The sequence below is a fragment of the Chiloscyllium punctatum genome, chromosome 20 (genome assembly GCF_047496795.1).
Source record: "Chiloscyllium punctatum isolate Juve2018m chromosome 20, sChiPun1.3, whole genome shotgun sequence".
NCBI lineage: Eukaryota > Metazoa > Chordata > Chondrichthyes > Orectolobiformes > Hemiscylliidae > Chiloscyllium > Chiloscyllium punctatum.
In genome coordinates, this window is record NC_092758.1 from 34,745,765 (window position 1) to 34,766,366 (window position 20,602).

At 41.3% G+C, this 20,602-nt stretch overlaps 1 protein-coding gene across 7 annotated transcripts in view; it reads left to right on the forward strand.

Annotated features, from left to right (window-relative positions):
* Window positions 1-20,602, forward strand: part of jade2 (jade family PHD finger 2) — a 220,699-nt gene that overhangs the window by 136,148 nt on the left and 63,949 nt on the right. For all 7 annotated transcript variants that reach the window (XM_072590651.1, XM_072590658.1, XM_072590653.1 and 4 more), the window contains one exon: window positions 1,066-1,584. In XM_072590651.1, the coding sequence (XP_072446752.1) occupies window positions 1,066-1,584 (519 nt within the window). The remainder of the gene's footprint in view (window positions 1-1,065; window positions 1,585-20,602) is intronic.

Below are 20,602 nucleotides of genomic sequence, written 5' to 3' on the forward strand. Positions count from 1 at the left end.
TGCTGGTGACTTAGCCTGGTCTCTCTTAAAGTGATAGCATAGCATCTTCCACTTTACATTGTCTGGTCCCAACAACATAACTAGTCTATTACTCTCTCCCTCATGCATTCATCCACCTTCCCTTTAATAGATCTATAGTAATCACCTAAACCACCTATGTGGTCATAAATTTCACATTCTCATCTATCCTGACACCGGTAATTCTGGGCTTTCTGAGCTATTCCTCAGGTTTGAACTGAAGTGAGGCTGTCACTATTCCACCAGCAGGAGTGTGGTGGAGGAGAACTTGGTTACAACAGAAATGTGCAAATCCTCAGGACGATATCATTGGCCTAATTAGAATGGCTAGGCATGTAAGATGCTTCAGGAGAATAGGATTGCTTCAACTGACTGCAGTTTGCAATCCCTTAAAAATTGGGAAAAGGCTTTTCCTAGTTTTCAGAGTTTGAATACTAACCAGCCTGCTTTTCTGTTGTGTTGATTGATTATCTTAACTTTGTAACTTGTTTGGGGATGTTATTCAAAGCTATAATTGATGGAACTTCTGACAAAGTGCAGGAACCCCTCAGAAGCATTATAAAGTAGAAGCTTTTGACTGGATCGAAGACAAACAGTTTCTGATCAGACTCAAAAACCAGAATTGAAAGCATATCCTTTGGGTGAAGAAGCATTAAAAACAGATGGAACAAGTTCATGCCAATTGTTTAAAGCTACTTTTGCCATTTCATTAAAATGGCAAGCTGTCAGCTTCAAACTATTTGCATATATCATCTTCAAATCTTAGTACCAAAGGGTGCAATAGTTAAATATTTAAATCTCACAAAGACTGATTTTTGATTCCCTTATAGTTTGTGGTTTGTAGTCTTAAATCCTGCTTAACACCACTTGCCCCATGCTGGAGCTGTACTGTCATCATCAAAAAAAGGGGGTCAGCTGGTTAACTTGGAGGTAAAATTGAAAACCGTAAACTAAACCAAATGCTGCAGGTATAGATGTTCTCTTTGGAATATTCTTAATAAGTGTATCATTACACTGATGAGTATTTACTTTTATTCCTCTTTCTAGTGCTCAATGGCTTCCTGTATAACAGCATTCCATGTGACATGTGCATTTGACCATAATTTGGAAATGAGGACTATTCTTGCAGAGAATGATGAAGTCAAGTTTAAGTCCTATTGCCTGGATCACAGCAGCACTATCACCAATTCCTGCAGCAAACGGGACGAAGCAATGAGCAAATTGAACGATACACGGCAGCTCTCCACAACCACTGAAGGGATGGTGGAGATGAATCAGAGTGAGTGTGACCTGGAGAAAGCGAGCCTGAGGAAACAGAAGCTGCAACAACTTGAGGAGGAGTTCTATGAACTAGTAAATCCTGCCGACGTGGCCCAGCAGCTGCAGGTGTCTGATGTCCTGGTGGATTTTTTCTATCAGTACTGGAGACTCAAGAGAAAGTCAAATTTCAACAAACCGCTGCTGGCTCCAAAAACCGATGAAGTGGATAATCTCGCCCAGCAAGAACAGGACATCTTATACCGACGACTGCGGCTCTTCACACATCTTCGACAAGATTTGGAGAGGGTGAGTATAAGATTTTAGCTAACTACATCTCTCGCAGACTACAATAGAGCCAATGATCACTTGGTTATGTTATTTTATAATCCTGAACATTATTGTGCGGATATTTTTGTGCATTAAGGACGTGCACAAGTACAATGGTTAATACTGACTTCACCTGTGGAGGTGCTGGTGTTGGACTGGGGTAGACTAAATTAAAAATCACACTACACCAGGTTGTAGTCCAACAGGTTCATTTGGAAGTACTAGCTTTCGAGCGCTAATGTATAATAAATTGAACCTGTTCCAAAGTTTGAATAGAAATTAATCATAAATGGAAGTGATTTATTCTAATACAGTGGCCTCATACACATGCTTAAGAGTTGCACAATCACATTGGTGAACTAGGTGAAATATAAGAGTGCTTTGGGAGAGCTATCATCTTAGTTCCCCACTTTAGCTGTGGTTGTAAACTGGTGAATGTGGAATTGGTGAAATGATCCATTCCTCTGTCATTTTCACGTTAGTATGGTAAAACAATCTCTGGCTCCTCAAAAAAGATTGTCTCGTTTCTGCTTCCCATGGCCATCTGAAAATACTAGCCCTCCATAGATTGGAAGTGCCCTCAACTACTTGATATTAAATATATATGTTCCTGAGGAAATGAATTACAAATACTCAAGAAACACTACCTGCTTCCAGTGAGCATCTTCACCACCTTTTTAAAAGAGTGAATCTGGTTCAGTTGGCAACAGGCAAGTTACAATGAAACAGGACTATGTCTGTAAGTATTGGCAGACTCTTGCACCTATGTGTTAGTCCCACTCCCACTGAATGGGTTAAAATTCACCTGAATCTGTCTTTATCACTTTGTGGCACTACACACAGATATACTCTCTAGAGCCTTTTCTTTGTTTATCCTTTCACCATTTTTTTTTGTTCTCCTTATCTTTGCTTATACCTTTTTTCTGTTCATTCTCTCTCACTGCCCCTTTTCTTGACGTCTCTTTTCTTTTACTTTCTCTCCTGCAAATTTCTCAACTCCTTTCTCGTTTTGATTTTGCCTCTCTCTCTCGTTCTGAACTTTTTTTTGTCAGCCAGGTAATTTCCTCCAAATTCTTCCATTGCTGCTGTCAGTTTGCCAGAATTTTATCAGAAACCCATTTACACAAATCAGAGAGATTTTCAATATACTTCTAGCAAAGCTGCAGCAGTTTAACAGGATAAATGCTGAGAAAATTATTTTTTTGTGGTCAGCTACGTGAGATTGCAAAACCATGTCTATCTAAGTGAAGAGTATCTTGTGTACAAATTGATTTATATTACGTGTTAGTAGGGATGAGGATGGAAATAATAATTCACTGAACGAAACGTTCACAGGGGACGAAACGTCTGCAACACAAATTCCCAGCTCGGCAAACAGAACCACAACAACGAGCACCCGAGCTACAAATCTTCTCACGCACTTTGATCACTGATATATTGATTCTTTGACGGAAAGTTGAGTTTACAGGTAGCCTGTGGAAATTATATTATCACCTACTGCTTTTAGTCTGTTGACCAGTTACCGCCCTCGACAACAGTTGTTAGTTTGGCATAAAGAGGAAAAGAGTCAAAAAGTGTGACGCTGGAAAAGCACAGCCAGTCAGGCAGCATCTGAGAAGCAGGAGAGTCGATGTTCCAAGCATAAGCTCAAGAGTCAAATCTGTATCAACCAACCACTAACTTTATTAGTTTAGTTAAAACAGACATACAATTCACACCATTTGGTTAAGAAAAGGTTAACATCAGGTGTGCAATTCATAGAAGACTAAAATCGATGTGCTCACACACTAGGTTTCTCTGATGCGCCCTGAACAGGCAAAGCATTTAAAGGCTAATACCCAAGAATAAGAGTGCACACTAGCCAAGCGGTCTTCCAGGTCCTCTGTGTAATCTTCACACTTCCAAGCATGGGGTCCTCAACTCTGCAAAGGTTGATCTCCAGAGTTTTCGGTGACTGGCATGCTCAAAATCCCAAACTGTGGTGTTTTCTCCTGGTTAGTTTTTAGCTCATCTGGCAAGCCTGTGTCTTTTTATTATAGGTTCATTCCAAGGCCACCGTTAGAATGACCTTGTTACTGTTCCACCAGATAAGGATTTATACCTATGTCATTCCCCTGAGCTGACCCAATTCAAGCCAACTCAAGCAAGTGGCTGGGGGCTCGGGCAAGTTCAGTTCACAGGCTTCTGTTTTTATGTGTAAGCAGCCCCTGACTGAAAAGTCCATTGGGTGATTTTGCTGTTATAAAGAGTTTGTGGTCCCAGCTCTTACCTGAATCCTATCTGCATTTGAGGATGTTAGGGGATTACAGGGTGACCTGGACAAGTTAGGTGAGTGGGCAGATGCATGGCAGATGCAGTTTAATGTGGATAAATGTCTGGTTATCCACTTTGGTGGCAAGAACAGGAAGGCAGATTACTACCTCAATGGTATCAAATTAGGTAAAGGGGCTGTTCAGAGAGATCTGGGTGTTCTTGTCCACCAGTCAATGAAGGCAAGCATGCAGGTACAGCAGGTCGTGAAGAAGGCTAATAGCATGCTGGCCTTCATAACAAGAGGGATTGAGTATAGAAGCAAAGAGGTGCTTCTGCAGCTGTACAGGGCCCTGGTGAGACCACACCTGGAGTACTGTGTACAGTTCTGGTCTCCAAATTTGAGGAAAGACATTCTGGCTATTGAGGGAGTGCAGCGTAGGTTCACGAGGTCAATTCCTGGAATGGCAGGATTGCCTTACACGGAAAGACTGAAGCGACTGGGCTTGTATACCCTTGAGTTTAGAAGACTGAGAGGGGATCTGATTGAAACGTATAGGCTTATGAAAGGACTGGACACTCTGGCAGGAGGGAACATATTTCCGTTGATGGGGGAGTGCCGAACCAGAGGACACAACTTAAAAATACGGGGTAGACCATTTAGGACAGAGATGAGGAGAAACTACTTCACACAGAGAGTGGTGGCTGTGTGGAATGCTCTGCCCCAGAGGGCAGTGGAGGCCCAGTCTCTGGATTCTTTTAAGAAAGAATTGGATAGAGCTCTTAAAGATAGTGGAGTCAAGGGGTATGGAGATAAGGCTGGAACAGGATACTAATTAGGAATGATCAGCCATGATCATATTGAATGGCGGTGCAGGCTCGAAGGGCAGAATGGCCTACTCCTGCATCTATTGTCTATTGTCTATTGTCTATTTCTGTTTCCTGCATTCATTTTCCTACCTGGTTTCCAGATGTGGGGGAGTTAGATTTGCACAATGACAGAAAGAGATTACCTCTGGTCCCAGCACAAATCAATCTGCTTTGCCAATCATTTGTGAATTTCTGACTTGGAACTACTTTTTACATCAATATTCAAGAACACTCATAGTGCAAAATGTCAATGAGCCACATAGACTAAAAAATGACCCTTGTTCAATCTTTGATGGTTGTCAAATGTAGTTTGATTTAAACTTGGGCAAGAATGGTAGCATTACAGTCATAATCAGTGTCCCTCACGAAGAGTTCCAAAAAAGTCATAACAGTACCCTGCTTTAAAGTGTGCACGTGTGGCCATTGAGTGAAAAACAGGTTCTATCTCAGTTGCATTGCCCCATAATGTTGACAAAGGATCTTAACTTGACAAAATATCGGCAAGCTTCCAGAACCTCTAAATGTGTAGCCTAGTTTTGGTCACTAACTTCAGAACTAAAGAGATGAGAAGGTTGTAGACTGACTAAATAGGAGGGAGTATGGAGTGAACAGAAATATAGACCTTGTATTAGTGATCAATGACTGTTAAATTAATACTATTGATGTTTTGCAGATTTTATTGTTCCTTTTGTCTACCCTATGTCCTACAATCGTAGTGACACCTAACTTTTTTGCTTCTTCATTCCTGATGTCTTGAATTATAGACTTTCTTATTTAACAAGCAATCATACAGTCATCAAATTATTTTTATTTGGACCCTGTATAATTTTATCATTAGTCATCATGCATCTGTGACTTATAAGAATGCTAGAGAAATTTCATCATCAGTTGCTGCACCACATCCTTTGTGGAAGACTGTCCATCTTGAGGTCAACTCTGAGCATCCAGATAAAACTCTTGCAAGTCCTTTTCAATGGACTGGACATTGTGTCTGTCTGGTTGAAAATTATCCCCATCAGATTCTTTCCACCCAATCCTTAAATAGCCAGTGTTCCAGAGCAGGACAAAGAAAATACTTCAAAGACACCCTGAAACTCTCCGTAAAGTGCCGCAGCATTGAATTAATAATTGGGAGATGCCTGTTACGATTCATTCACAAAGGCAACAATTATCTATCAAGCTTTATCAAACCTATTGAGTTTCCACCTTAATGATGATGCACAACGACAACTGCCCTCTGAATCCCCTATCTCATGGGATCTTCATCTCCCACATACCTAAACATCAGAGAGTTGAAAATTAGCCTGATCAGTCATGTGGAGACCTATAATATATCCCGAGGACCTTGAATGGGTATCATCCTCAAATTGAGGAACCAACCAATGACAAGTCCTGCCAGCCAGCCACTAGGTTATTACAGGCTATCACAACTGTGAGTGACTTTCCCCCTTTGCCCTCCTCTTGCTTTTGATTTAGCTTGTTGGACTTAAGATGAGAGGGACAAACTTTACTTTGCAACATAGTCTTACCACATTCCAAATTAAGAGTTTACACAATGGAACATCTGAGCACTTCATTGTCTACTGTGGAAATTATTGTCCATGAGTATATACCATTAAATCATAAAACAATGCAGGGGACTGATAGTATAGTGGTAATGTCACTAGTAATCTAGTAGTTTAGTGGTAATGTCACTGGACTAGTAATCCAGTAGCCTAGACTAATGTGGAGCAGTGGGTTAAAATCCCACTGCAGCAGCTGATGTAATTTAGTTTAACTCATTTAATTGATTAGTTTAAAAAATGTGGACTCTGAATTATGTACAGCTCCGGACTCATGGTGCTGCATTGAAATATTCTCTGAGGCTACAGTGGCCAGTCCAGTAGCAGCCTCTGAAATATCACATTAAAATTAATTGTGCATTTAATACTGTAGACTGCACCCCAAACCCAAATTTATGAGTACTTGACTGGTTGGCAATCAACTGCAGGACCTTGAAGTGAGAAGCAATTTGTGAGACAGCATTTCGCCTTCATACCTGGGCAAGTGTTTGAAATTGAATCAGACCAATTGAACAAAAACCTTCCTTCCCTATGGATAGTGTAGTTCTACCTGAAATGAGTTAAGCAGTCTTGAGCCAATTTTCAAAACGCATCTCCAACAGTCCAATGTTGAGGTTAATTTAGTAACATACTGCGAGGTGTGATGAGGATTCCATGTGCAGGCAACAAAATTGTTTAGCTGCTGTTTTTCTGTAGCTAGAGCTACATGCGTTACTACAGTAACAACTTACTTCTTGCTTGTTCTTGCCTGTGAGTCTAATTATGTTGTTGATATCAATAACATACTTATATACCTGAAACAAAGGTACAAAAAGGCTAAATTAAGATATCAACAACATAATAAGACTCTCTGGAAATTTATGAACTAGCAAACTATCTAATTTCCCTCACACTAACTATGACTCAACCAATACCCTCTTCTAATGTTGTATAATTCTGTGTCTCTTTTATCAAGGCTGTTTCTTATATCCTAGTTCCTGATATGTGCAAGACAAAATAAGTTTTTACTTCTTGTCTCATTCCAACAAAACCTAATATTTATACTATGCCTTTAATATAATAAAATGCCTTAAGCTGCTTCACAGGAGTGTTAAAAGGTAAAGTTAGGTAGCCACCATAAGGTGATTTTGGAGCTTAAAGGAGAGAAAAGAGGTATTGAATCATTGATAGAATTCCAGAAACTCCATTGATAGAATTCCAGTCATCAATCATGAAGCAGTTAAAATATGGGATGCTCAAGAGGCCAAAAGTAAGTGTTTGGATAGCCTGAGGTGTTGTTGGGCTGGAGATTCAAGATAGGGAAGATAGAGGTCATGAAGGATTTGTAAACAAGGATGCTTGACCTGGAAACAATGCAGATTTGCAAGAACAAGTGTGATAGGTGATCAGGACTTGGTGCAAGTTAGGACATTGGTTGCATGTGACTTCAAGTTTACAAAGAACAGAATGTGTAAGGCCAGACAGGAACGCTTTGGGATAGTCAGGTCCAGAGGTAACAAGTGCATCCATTATTGTTTCAGTGTCAGAGATAAGGGTGACATTGGGTGATCTTGAGGATGTAGAGAGAGGTGATATTAGTGATGGTAATCTGAAGCTCATCTCAAATATGACACCACGCTCACAAACAGGAGAAAATGACTTCACTTTTCCCAGTGATTAGTTGTGGGAGATTTCTTTCTATCCAGTACTGTATGTTGGAGAAGCAGTCTGGAAATTTAGCGTGAGTTGAGAAATTGAGTGGTGACGATGAGGTGGAGTTGAATGTTGCTAGTGTCCACATGAAAATTAGTGCTTTGCTTCCAGTTAATATTGCTGAGAAGCAACGTATAGATGAGCAATAGGAGGGAGAATCTTAGGAGTACCAGAGGTAACTATCCTGGAGCAAAATGAGAAGCTATGCTAGTGATGCTTTTGCTATAGTGAGATAGATAAAAATAAAAGTAGGTGAGTATTGTCTCACGCAGTGAGCTGAAAGTGAGAGATCTTGAAGGAATGTGGTCAGGTCAATGGTTTGAGGCTTGCAGAATGGTCAAGATAGGTGCAGAATTGCTCATAAGTCACGGAACCTTTGTCATAGTCACATAAGATGTTAAGCACATTAGGTGAAATTTGTATCTGCTGTTTGTGTGACAAGATCATATTTCTCATTACAAAATAAATTCATGCAAACCATCATTTTAAAAAAATACATTGATTTGAGATGGATTTCCATTGCTTAGAGCTACAACTCTTCAGCTACTTCTGCTACTAGTGGGGCTCAGCTGTGAGTACAGCTTTGCTTAATTCTTGCTGTAAAATACTGAGGAAATTCTGCTTCAGTTTTCAAACAAAAGTAAAACTAATTATACTCAACAAGCCTTAATACACGAAACTTGGGCTGAGCATTTAGTGACTTTTGTCAGAAACTGGTTTGTTCCTGAGTTTACCTTGGTAAATACTGGATGCAGAGTAATATATAATCATTTGATCATGTAGAATTTAAGTACTACTGGAAAAAATACACATCTTGTCAAAGCTTTTTGTCTTGCACTCATCAGGACAATTTGAAATACCAATGCAAAAAGAAACCTGACATTTATTCTCCATGGGAAGAGAGTGCTGATTGTTTGGTAATTGAATCCTGATCCAAAAGGACATTGACAAGTTGAGTGGAAGGATGGGTGTCAGATGAGGTTAACGTTTGAGCTGGTGATCTTTGGTAGGAAGGTTATTGTAACACAATATAAAATAGGGTATACGATTCTAAAGGGAGTGCAGAAGAAGAGACCTTCGTGTATGGGATGATTTGGAGATGCCGGTGTTGGACTAGGGTGTACAAAGTTAAAAATAACACAACACCAGGTTATAGTCCAACAGGTTTAATTGGAAGCACTAGCTTTCGAAGCGCTGCTCCATCATCATTTTTGCTGTAAATTGTGTCTCTCCACAACCACCTGATGAAGGAGCGGCGCTTCGAAAGCTAGTGCTTCCAATTCAACCTGTTGGACTATAACCTGGTGTTGTGTGATTTTTAACTCCGTGTATGGGTGTACAGATCATCGAAGTTGGCAGGCCAGGTGGAGAAAGTAGTTAATAAATCATAGTGTCCTCAGCTTTGATTTTAGGGATATAGAGTACAAGAGCAAGGAGGTGATATTTTTACTTGTGTAAGACACTTGTTAGACCTCAGCTGGAGTATTGTGTACAGTTCAGTGCCACATTGGACAGAAGATGTGAATGCATTGGAGAGGGTACAGAGAAAATTTACTTGAATGGTTCCAAGAAAGAGAAACTTCATTTGAGAGGATAGATTGAAGATGTTGGGACTAGCCTCTGTGAGCAGAAGGCTGAGAGGAGGCTTGATTGAGGCTTGCAAAGTCATAAGCAAGCTGGGCAGAAGATGGAAAGAAGCTGTTCCATTCATACCTCAGCCATGGCTAGCAGAAGATATTGGAAGCATAATAGATCAAAGGTGAAGGCCTATTAAGTTTCCAAAAAAGATTTAAACTGAAAATTGGGAGGTGTTTAGAATTCTGCAGAGGAAAGCCAAAGAAAAGAGTAACAAAGGCAAAATGAGAGCACGAAGCGAGAAACACATAACCCAATCATTAAAGCTGCAATCGGTGTGTAAAATGAAAAGGTTAGCAAAAACAAATATGAGTCCAATTCATGCAGCATCGTGCAGTTTTGTAATGGAGAAGAATGAAATGGCAGCAAAATTAAATAACTGCTTTGTATCTGTTTTCGTGGAGGAAATGCTAAACAAAAACAATAGAGAATCTGAGAACCAATATAATCAAGAAATTGCAAGATATTAACATTACTTTAAAAAACAGTGGAAGAAAATAATGGGACTTGAAGTACATAATTCCCTTGGGCCTGATGTTCTAGATCCCAGATTGTTCATATGGCTGTCAAGATAATAGATGGTGATCATCTTTCAAAATTCTTTACATAGAACATAGAAAAATACAGCGCAGTACAGGCCTTTCGGCCCTCAATGTTGCGCCGACCGAAGCCTACCTAACCTACACTAGCCCAATAACCTCCATATGCTTGTCCAATGCCTGCTTGAATGACCATAAAGAGGGAGAGTCCACCACTGCTACTGGCAGGGCATTCCATGAACTCACAACCCGCTGAGTAAAGAGAACAACCCGCTGAGTAAAGAGACTGGAATGGTCCTCAAAAATTGGAAGATGGCAAATGTAACCCCAGTACTGAAGAAAGGAGTGAGGTAGCACTTGCAGTACTATGTATGGTTTGGACCCCATATTTAAAAAGCACTACACTGGCATTGGAAACCATTCAAAACTGACTCACTAGGCTGATTCCAGGGATGAAGAAGTTGAAAAATATTGAGAAAATTTTAGCATATGTAATAAAGAACATAAGAGTTGCACATTTGGTCCTCATGTCTGTCCCACCATTCAGCAAGATCATGGCTGACCTGCTGCAGATGTCAGCTCTTCTTTTGTGCCAACTCAGTAATCCCTGATACTGCAAAAACCGAACTACCTCCACTTTAAATAATTGTAGTGATCCCACCTCCACAATTCTCTGGCCTGCAGAATTCAGACATTCATTGGCCTCAAGGAGAAGAAATTCCTTGATATCTCAGTTTTAAATGAATGTCCCCTTTTTCTGCAACTATGTTCCCTGATTCAAAGTTCCCCATTAATGGAATTATATTCTCAACATCTACCCTGTTCCCTCAGAATCTGGTATGTGTCAAGAAGATCACTCATTCTTCTAAACTGTAATGAATAAATCCAACCTGGTTAGCGGTTCTTGAAAAATCAACTTCTTCATCCCTGGAATCAGCCTAGTGAGTCAGTTTTGAATGGTTTCCAATGCCAGTGTAGTGCTTTTTAAATATGGGGACCAAAACATACATAGTACTGCAAGTGCTACCTCACCAACCTCTATACATTTGTGATGAGATTTCCCTATTTTAAAACTCCAATCCCCAAGCAATAAAGGCCAACGTTCCATTTGATTATTTAATTACTCGCTGCACCTAACCTTTTTATGTTTCATGCACAAGAACACCCAGGTCACTCTGCATTGCATTCTTTGCTGTCTCTCTCTCTACATTTAAATAGTAGTCTGTCTTTCAATCTGGAGAAAGTGGGGCCTGCAGATGCTGGAGATCAGAGTCGAGAATGTGGTGCTGAAAAAGCACAGCAGGTCAGGCAGCATCCGAGGAGCAGGAGAATCGACGTTTTGGGCAAGAGCCCTTCATCAGGAATTAATTTCAATTCTTCCTATTACAGTGCCTGACCTCACATTTTACTACATTAAATTCCATCTGCCAAGTTTTTACTGATTCACTTGACCGACTTATATCCTCTTGTAAATTCCTGTGTCCTCATCATAACATTCCCTCCCTGTGTGTTTTGTATTATAAGCAAGTTTATGTTCGGAATTAATATGTCATGAATATAGTTGGGGTATAATTGAGGCCATGGGACTGTTCCTTTTAGCACTTCACTTGTCTCAACTTTCTGAACTGAAAAAGACCCATTAATCTCAACTCTGTCTTCTGAGTGTTAACCAATTCATACTAATATCTTACCCCCAATAGTGTGAACCCCTCAACTGTGGAGTAAACTTTATGTTGTACATTATTGAATGCCTACTGAAAATGCAAATGCACATCTACCAGTTCTCCTTTAGCAACTGTGTTTGTCATCTCCTCAAAGAACTCTAGCAAATTCGTCAAACATAATTTCCCTTTCACAAAATCATGTTAACTCTGTTTAATTCTGTTAAGCTTTTTTTCAATGCCCTGATTTTTCTTCCCTATGTGTGGACTGTAGCATTTACCCCAATGACATTTGATGTTAGGCTAACAGGCCTATAGTTTCCTGATTTGTGTCTCCCTCCTTTCTTGAACAGGGTGGGTGGCACATTAGCACTTTTCCAAGGCACTGGAAAGAACCTGGAATTCTGAAATATTCTGGAATTCTAGAATGTTGGCCCTTATTTCAAGGGATGTAAGAGTAGGGAAGTCTTACTGCAGCTGTACATGATGCTGGTCAGCCAACATCTGGATTACTGTGAACAGTTTTGGTCCCCATATTTGAGGAAAGATGTCATTTCATTGGAGGCCATTCAGAGAACATTCACCTAGGATGATTCCTGCTGTAGGGGGACTGTGTTATGAGCAACGACAAAACACGTTGAGACTTTCCTCGCTGGAATTTTAAAAAATGAGAGGTGATCTCATTGAAACATTTAGGATTCTTCAGGGGCTTAACAGGGCAAATGCTGAGAGGTTGTTTCCCGTCATGGGAGAATCTAGGATGAGTGATCATACTCTCAGAATAAAGGGCTGCCAGTTTAAGACTGAGACAGTGCCCAATCGACAGAACCGGAACAAGTTAGAGACCCAAACCAACCATAAGGACTCCTGCCACCTGTAGCTATGCCTGAACAACATAACAGGATACAGAAGGAAGCAGAGTGAGATGGTGGACAAAGATACGTCCCTCCCCGATGCGCTCAATGCCTTCCATGCTCGGTTCGAGCAGAATGCCAGCAGCGCAGTGTCACTTGTCCCGACCGCCTGGATGCAATCGTTCCCTCAGTCACGGCTGTAGACATCAGATCAACTTCCTGAGAGTAAACCCGAAGAAAGTGATGGGCCTAGACACTGTGTCCAGCCATCCACTTAGATCCTGTATGAATCAGCTGGCAGAAGTATTCACTGACATCGTCAGCCTCTCCCTCCTGCAAGCTGAAGTCTCGACTGCTTCAAGAGAACCACCATATTCCCAGTACCAAAGATAGCACATGCAGTGTGCCTTAATGAGTATCGCCCAGTGGCTCTGACCTCCATAATCATGAAGTGCCTAGAGAGGCTGGTCATGGCCCACATCAGCTCTAGCCTCCCAACCTGCCTTGATCCACTGAAATTTGCCTACCGAGGTAACAGGTCCACAACAGACGCCATTTCCCCAGCCCTGCACTCATCCCTGAAACATCTGGACAACAAGGTCACCTACGTCAGAATACTAATCAACTACAACTCCACCTTTAACACCACTATCCCCTCAAGACTGCTCTCAAAACTCCAAAACCTAGGTCATGGTATCGCCTTCTACAACTGGATCCTCCGCTTCCTGACCCACAGACTGCAATCAGTGAAGATAGAAAACTGCACCTCCTCCACAATAGCAGTCAACAATGGAGCCCCCCAAGGGTGCATTCTCAGCCTCCTACTGTACCCCCTGTACACTCACAACTGTATAGCTAAATTCTGAAGGAATGCCATCCACAAATTTGCTGACAATACTGCCATGGTAGGGCAGATGTCAAACAATGATGAGTCAGAATTCAGAAAGGAGATAAAGGACTTGGTGATGTAGTGCAATGATGATGCCTCTCAGTGTCAGCAAAACTAAAGAACCGATAATTTACTTTAGAAAGAAAGTAGAATACATCCCTTATCTACGTCAACGGATTGGAGGTTATGAAGGTTGAGAGCTTCAAGTTCCTAGGAGTGACGAAAATCAACAACCTGGATTTCCCACGTAGATGTAACCGTCAAGAAGGCACAACTATGCCTCTTCTTCCTCGGGCAGCTCAGGGACTTTGGCATGTCCATAAGAACCCTCACCAACGTTTACAGATGCACCAAAGAAAGCCAACTGTTCTGGTGCAAAACAGCCCTGTATGGCAACTGCTCTGCCCAGGACCGTAAGAAACTACAGAAGTTGTGTGCACATCCCAGACCATCACAGTATTGAACCTCCCATCCATGGACTGCATTTACATCTTTATTGCCACAAAAGGCCACCAACGTCATCAAAGATCCATTCAACCCTGATAATGCTCTACTACAACCTCTTCAGTTAGACAGAAGATACAGAAGCTTGAACACTCAGCAGAAAGTTCAAGAACAGCTTCTTCCCTGCCATTTATGGGCTGATGAATGGACTCTCACTTCAAATATTGTTGATCTTGTTAATGTAGTTCTTGTCTTGTGCAGTCTAACGTGTAGCCTCACTCTGTCCAAGTATTGTTTTCACCCAATGATCTGTATTTTCTTGCTTACTATGATCTGCCTGTACTGCTCCAACAAAGCTTTTCACTGTACTTAGGTACACGTGACAATAAATCATATCATCATCATCAAATCAAATTTCTTTTCTTCAAAGGGTTGTGAGTCCTTGGAGCTCCTTGCCACAGAGAGCTGTGGGGTTAGAGTTCTTGTGTAAATTTAAGACTAAGATAACTAGATTCTTGACCAGGAGAGGAATCAAGGATTACAGGGAAAGAGGAAGAAGCGGTAATGCAAAGACTAGAACAAACAGCCCTACCAACCATCAAACCTAAAATCTGGGTCCGCTACGTAGAATGACACCTACGTCAGCACAAAACGAAACAAGAGGAGACATTTAACATCATGAACAACACCCTCACAGGCATAAAGTTCACCAAGGAGGAAGAAACCGACAACAAACTCGTATTCCTGGACATCACAGTCAAAAGAAAGGACAACGGAGAATTACAAACGTGCTTATACAGAAAACCGACAAACACTGACCAAATACTACACCAGCAACCATCCCAACACACACAAACGAAGCTGTATCAGAACACTATTCCAACGAGCCACCACACACTGCAGCACAGACGAACTTCAGAAAACAGAGGAGAACCACCTATACGACGTATTCAAGAAGAACGGATACGCAAATAACACAGTGCACAGATTCCTCAAGAACAAACCACGACAAGCAAACCAAACACAGCCAGAAACCCTAACCACCTTACCATACATCAAAAAAGTTTCAGAATTGACAGCCAGACTACTAAGACCCCTCGGAATCCTAGTAGTACACATACCCACCAACACTCTCAAACAAAAAATTAACAAACTTAAAAGACCCAGTACAACCCATGGACAAAACCAACGTCATCTACAAAATTCCAAGCAAGGACTGCCACAAACACTACATAGGACAAACAGGAAGAAAGTTAGCCACCAGGATACACGAACACCAGCTAGCCACAAAAAGGCACGACCCTCTCTCCCTCGTAGCCCTACACATGGATGAAAAAAACCACCATTTCGACTGGAACAACACATCTATCCTGGGACAGGCTAAGCAAAGACATGCCAGAGAATTCCTAGAGGCCTGGCACTCTAACCACAGCGCCATAAACAAACACATAGATCTAGATGCCATCTATCAACCCCTCAGAAAACGAACAGGAAATGACATCACCACAAACCCCAGGAACCCCATCCAGGAAAAAGATATAAATAGAAAGCAAGAGACAACAGCTTCACTTCACTTGGAGGTCGCCACTGATGATGTTACCTAGCCAGGTAATGAAACATCTGGATATCAAACCTACAGCTCAGCGAGCAAACCTACACCCTAAAAGAGGAAGAAAGTTGACGTGAGGAATGTCAAATCAGCCATGATCCTATTGAAGAGCGGAGCAGGCTCGATTAGCTAAGTGGCCTTTCCCTGTTTCTTATGGTCTTATTCCAACTAATGCCCTCCACTTTCTCAGTAGCAGCTTCTTTTAAAGTCTTGGATGCAGGCCATCATGTCCTAGCAACTTGTATGCTTTTAGTCCTATTAAACTATCAAATACTTTGTCCTTCATGACAGAAACTGTAACAAGCTCATTCTGCCCATGAGCACCTTGCTTATCTGATATCTTTGGATGTAAACCTTTTCCACTATGAAGATTGTTGTAAAATTATGATTTAAATTATCTGCCATTTCCCTGTTTCTTGGTGTAAGTTCCTCACCCAAATCATCCAAGGGTCCCACACTTAGTTTAGCTACTTTTTTTAATAAACCCATAGAGATTCTTGGTGTTTGATTTTAGATTTTTTGCTAATTTACTTTCATTATCAATTTTCTCCCTATTTATAAGCTTTTTAATTAACTACTGCTTGTTCCTGAAAAAAAATTCAGAATCCTCTGACATAGCCATTAGCTTTCACCACTGCATATGCCTAAGTTTTTGATTGGAAACTCTCCTTGATTACCTTTGTTAACCATGGGCACTTCACCTTTCTCACTTAACCCTTTTTGACCAAAATAAACTTTTGCTCTCCTTTATGAAATATCTGCTTAACTTTCTACCGTTGCTCATCCACTGCCTTTCCCATTAGTCTATTTTCCCAGCCCACTTTGGACAACTTCTCCTTCGTAGCTCTGCATTCCTCAAACTGAATTTGAAATTCTACTATGTTGCAATTGTTACCCCCTTGAGATCTCGAATTAATCTTACAACTTGCCAGATCTAAATTAGTCTGTACCTGGGTGGGTTCTGTAACATACGTCTTATGAAGCAATCCTTGATGCATTCTAGAGTTTCATTTTCAATGTCACCTTTGCCCATCTGATTTGTCCATGACAATTGTAGTGCCTTTCTCATATTCCTCCGTCATTGACCAATTTATACTTTGTCCTACAATGATGCAACTGAATGGAGGCCTATAGATGACTCCCACTGTGGACTTCCTTCCCTTGCATTTCTTGCTTCCACCCAAACTGATTCCATGTCATGATCTCTTGCATTTCTATCAATACTCACCATTGTACCGAATATCCTTTATTAACAAAGCTACCCCATCTTTTTTCTCTTATTGCCTACACTTGAACATCCAGAGTATGAGTGTTGCTGGAAAATCTCAAAGTCTGGCAGCATCTGTAGAGAGAAATCAGAGTTAACGTTTTGGGGTCCAGTGATCCTTCCTCAGATCAGGTGGCAGCTGGGAAAAAGTTGTTATTTATGGTGGAGGGTAAGGAGTAAACGATAGGTAGGAGGTGGAGCCCAAAGAGAGAGAAGAACAGTTGGACAGACAAAGGAGTGGATAATGGTCAGCCTGGGAAAATTAATGGCTGCTAATTGGGACTATTAGTGGCTCACAATGGGTATTGTGTAATAGCAGACCATGTGATAACAAAGCCTGGTGTGTGGGGGTTGGGGTAAGGACATGGCAGAAGGTATATCAAGCCCTAAAATTGTTGAACGTGATTTTGAGTTCATAACACTGTCAATTTCCCAAGCAGAAAATGAGGTGCTTTTCTTCCAGCTTGCACTGAGTTTCACTGAAGCACTGCAGCAAGCCTGAGACAGAGATGTTGGCCAGGGAACAGGATGGTGTATTGAAGTGGCAAGCAATTCCCATGAGTATTGAATTCCCAGTTTTGGCCACATTGTAACTATGTCTCTATATTAGCTGTCTAATCATATTTATTTATTTCTGTTTGTGGCATCACCTCATCTCTCCTATTACAAATAGAGTCACATAGCATGAAAACAGACACTTTGGTCCAACTCGTCCATGCCGACCAGATATACCAACCGAATCTAGTGCCAGCACCCAGCCCATATCCTCCAAACCCTTCCTATTCATATTCCCATCCAGATGCCTTTTAAATGTTGCAATTGTACTATCCTCCACCACTTCCTCTGGCAGCTCATTCCATACACGTACGACCCTCTGCGTGAAAACGTTGCCCTGAGATCTCTTTTATATCTTTCTCCTCTCACCTTAAACCTATGCCCTCTAGTTCTGGAGTACCCCACCCCAGGGCAAAAGTCTTTGCCTGTTTTATCCTATCCATGCCCCTCATGATTTTATAAACCTCTATCAGGTCACCCCTCAGTCTCCGAAGCTCCAGTGAAATCAGCTCCAGCCTTTTCAATCTCTTCCTATAGCTCAAATCCTCCAACCCTGACAACATCTTTGTAAATCTTTTCTGAACCCTTTCAAGTTTCACAACATCCTTCCAATAGAGAAGAGATCAGAATTGCACACAGTATTCCAACAGTGGCCTAACCAATGTCCTCTACAGCTGCAACATAACCTTCCAATTCCTGTACTCAGTACTCTGATCAATAAAGGAAAGCATACTAAACGCCACCTTCACTATCCTATCTACCTACAACTCCACTTTCAAGGAGCTATGAACCTGCAATCCAAGGTCTCTTTGTTCAGCATCACTCCCTATGACCGTACCATTAAAGTATAAGTCCTGCTAAGATTTGCTTTCCCAAAATGCAGCACCTCACATTTATCTGAATTAAACTCCATCTGCCGCTTCTCAGCCCACTGGCCCATCTGATCAAGATCCCATCGTAATCTGAGGTAAACTTCTTCACTCCCCACTACACCTCCAGTTTTGGTGTCACCTGCAAACTTACCAACTGTACCTGTTGTGCTCCCATCCAAATCATTTATATAAACAATGAAATGTAGTGGACCCAGCACGGATCCTTGTGGCACTCCAATGGTTACAGGTCTCCAGTCTGAAAACCAATCCTCCACCACCACACTCTGTCTTCTACCTTTGAGCCAGTTCTGTATCCAAATGGCTAGTTCTTACTGTGTTCCGTGAAATCTAACCTTGCTCACCAGTCTCCCATGGGGAACCTTGTTGAACGCCTTACTGAAGTTCATAGATCACGTCCACCGCTCTGCCTTTAACAATCCTGTTTGTTACCTATTGAAAAAACTCAATCAAATTTGTGAGACATGATTTCCCACACACAAAGCCATGTTGACTATCCCTAATCAAGTCCTTGCCTTTCCAAATATATGTACATCCTTTCCCTCAGGATTCCCTCCAACAATTTGCCCACTGCCGATGTCAGGCTCACTGGTCTATAGTTCCCTGGCTTGTCCTAACCACTTCTCTTAAACAGTAGCACCAAGTTAGCCAACCTCTAGCCTTCCGGCACCTCACCTGTGACTATCGATGATACAAATATCTCAGCAAGAGGCCCAGCAATCACTTCTCTAGCTTCCCACAGAGTTCTCGGGTACACCTGATCAGGTCCTGGGGATTTATCCAATTTTATGCATTTCAAGACATCCAGCACTTCCTCCTCTGTAATATGGACATTTTGCAACATGTCACCATCTATTTCCCTATATTCTATATTTTCCATGTCTTTTTCCACCATAAACACTGATGCAAAATACTAATTTAGTATCTCCCCATCTCCTGCGGCTCCACACAAAGGCCGCCTTGCTGATTTTTGACGGGCTGTATTCTCTCCCTCATTACCCTTTTGTCCTTAATGTATTTGTAAAATCCCTTTGGTTTCTTCTTAACTCTATTTGCCAAATCTATCTCATGTCCCCTTTTTGCCCTCCTGATTTCCCTCTTAAGTATACTCCTACTGCCTTTATACTCTTCTAAGGATTCATTTGATTTATTTTGTCTATATCTGACATATGCTTCCTTCTTTTTCTTAACCAAACGCTCAATTTCTTTTGTCATCCAGCACTTCCTACATCTACCAGCCTTTCCTTTCACCCTGACAGGAATACACTGTCTCTGAACTCACGTTATCTCATTTCCGAAGGTTTCCCATTTTCCATCTGCCCGCAATCAGCTTTTGAAAGTACTTGCCTAATTGGCCTTTCTCCAATTTAAAACTTTAACTTTTAGATTTGGTCTATCCTTTTCCACCACTATTTTAACACGGATAGAATAATGGTTACTGGTCCCAAAGTGCTCCCCCACTGACACCTCAACCACCTGCCCTGCCTTATTTCCCAAGTGCAGGTCAAGTTTTGCCCTTCTCTAGTAGATACATATGTGTACTCAGATGAAGACTTAATTTTTTTTTAGCGTTATTACTCTGTGCTGCATTTTTCTACATAGATTTTCTACCCCTTTCTGTCACTTGCACCTCTACTTTCTCATTTCTTTCTGGCTTTTTAAGCATCCCTTCAATTGAAATCATAACCCCCCACCCAGTGATTAATTTAAAACCCTATCTACAACCCCAGTAATACTATTTATCAGGACACAGGTCCCAGCATGATTGAAATGAAGCCCATCCCAATGGAATAGTTCTGTCCTTCCCCAATCAGTATTTATGCCAGTCTCCATGATTTGGAACTTCTTTCTCCCACATCAATTTTTGACCCATGCATTTACCTCATTAATTTTATTTCCCCTATACCAATTTATGTGTGGTAATTAAGAGTAAACCACATATCCATGGGTTTGGAGTAACATGTATGCCAGACCAGGTAAGGATGGCAGTTTCCTTTCCTGAATGTGAACCAGATGGCTTTTTTCAATGGAGTTATGGTTATCGGTAGACTCTCAATTCCAGATTTTTTAAAATTCAAACTCTGCTGTTCTGGGATTTAAACTCTGGTCCCCAGACCATTACCATGTTTCTGGATTACCACTATGCTATCCCCTCCCCTAAATTCTCTGGGGTTTAGGAGAATGGAAGGCGATCTCATTCAAGTCCATTCAATTCTTACATTGTTTCCAGTAAAATTCTTCACCTATCTGAAGTAGAAAGGATATTTCCGATGGCCGAGA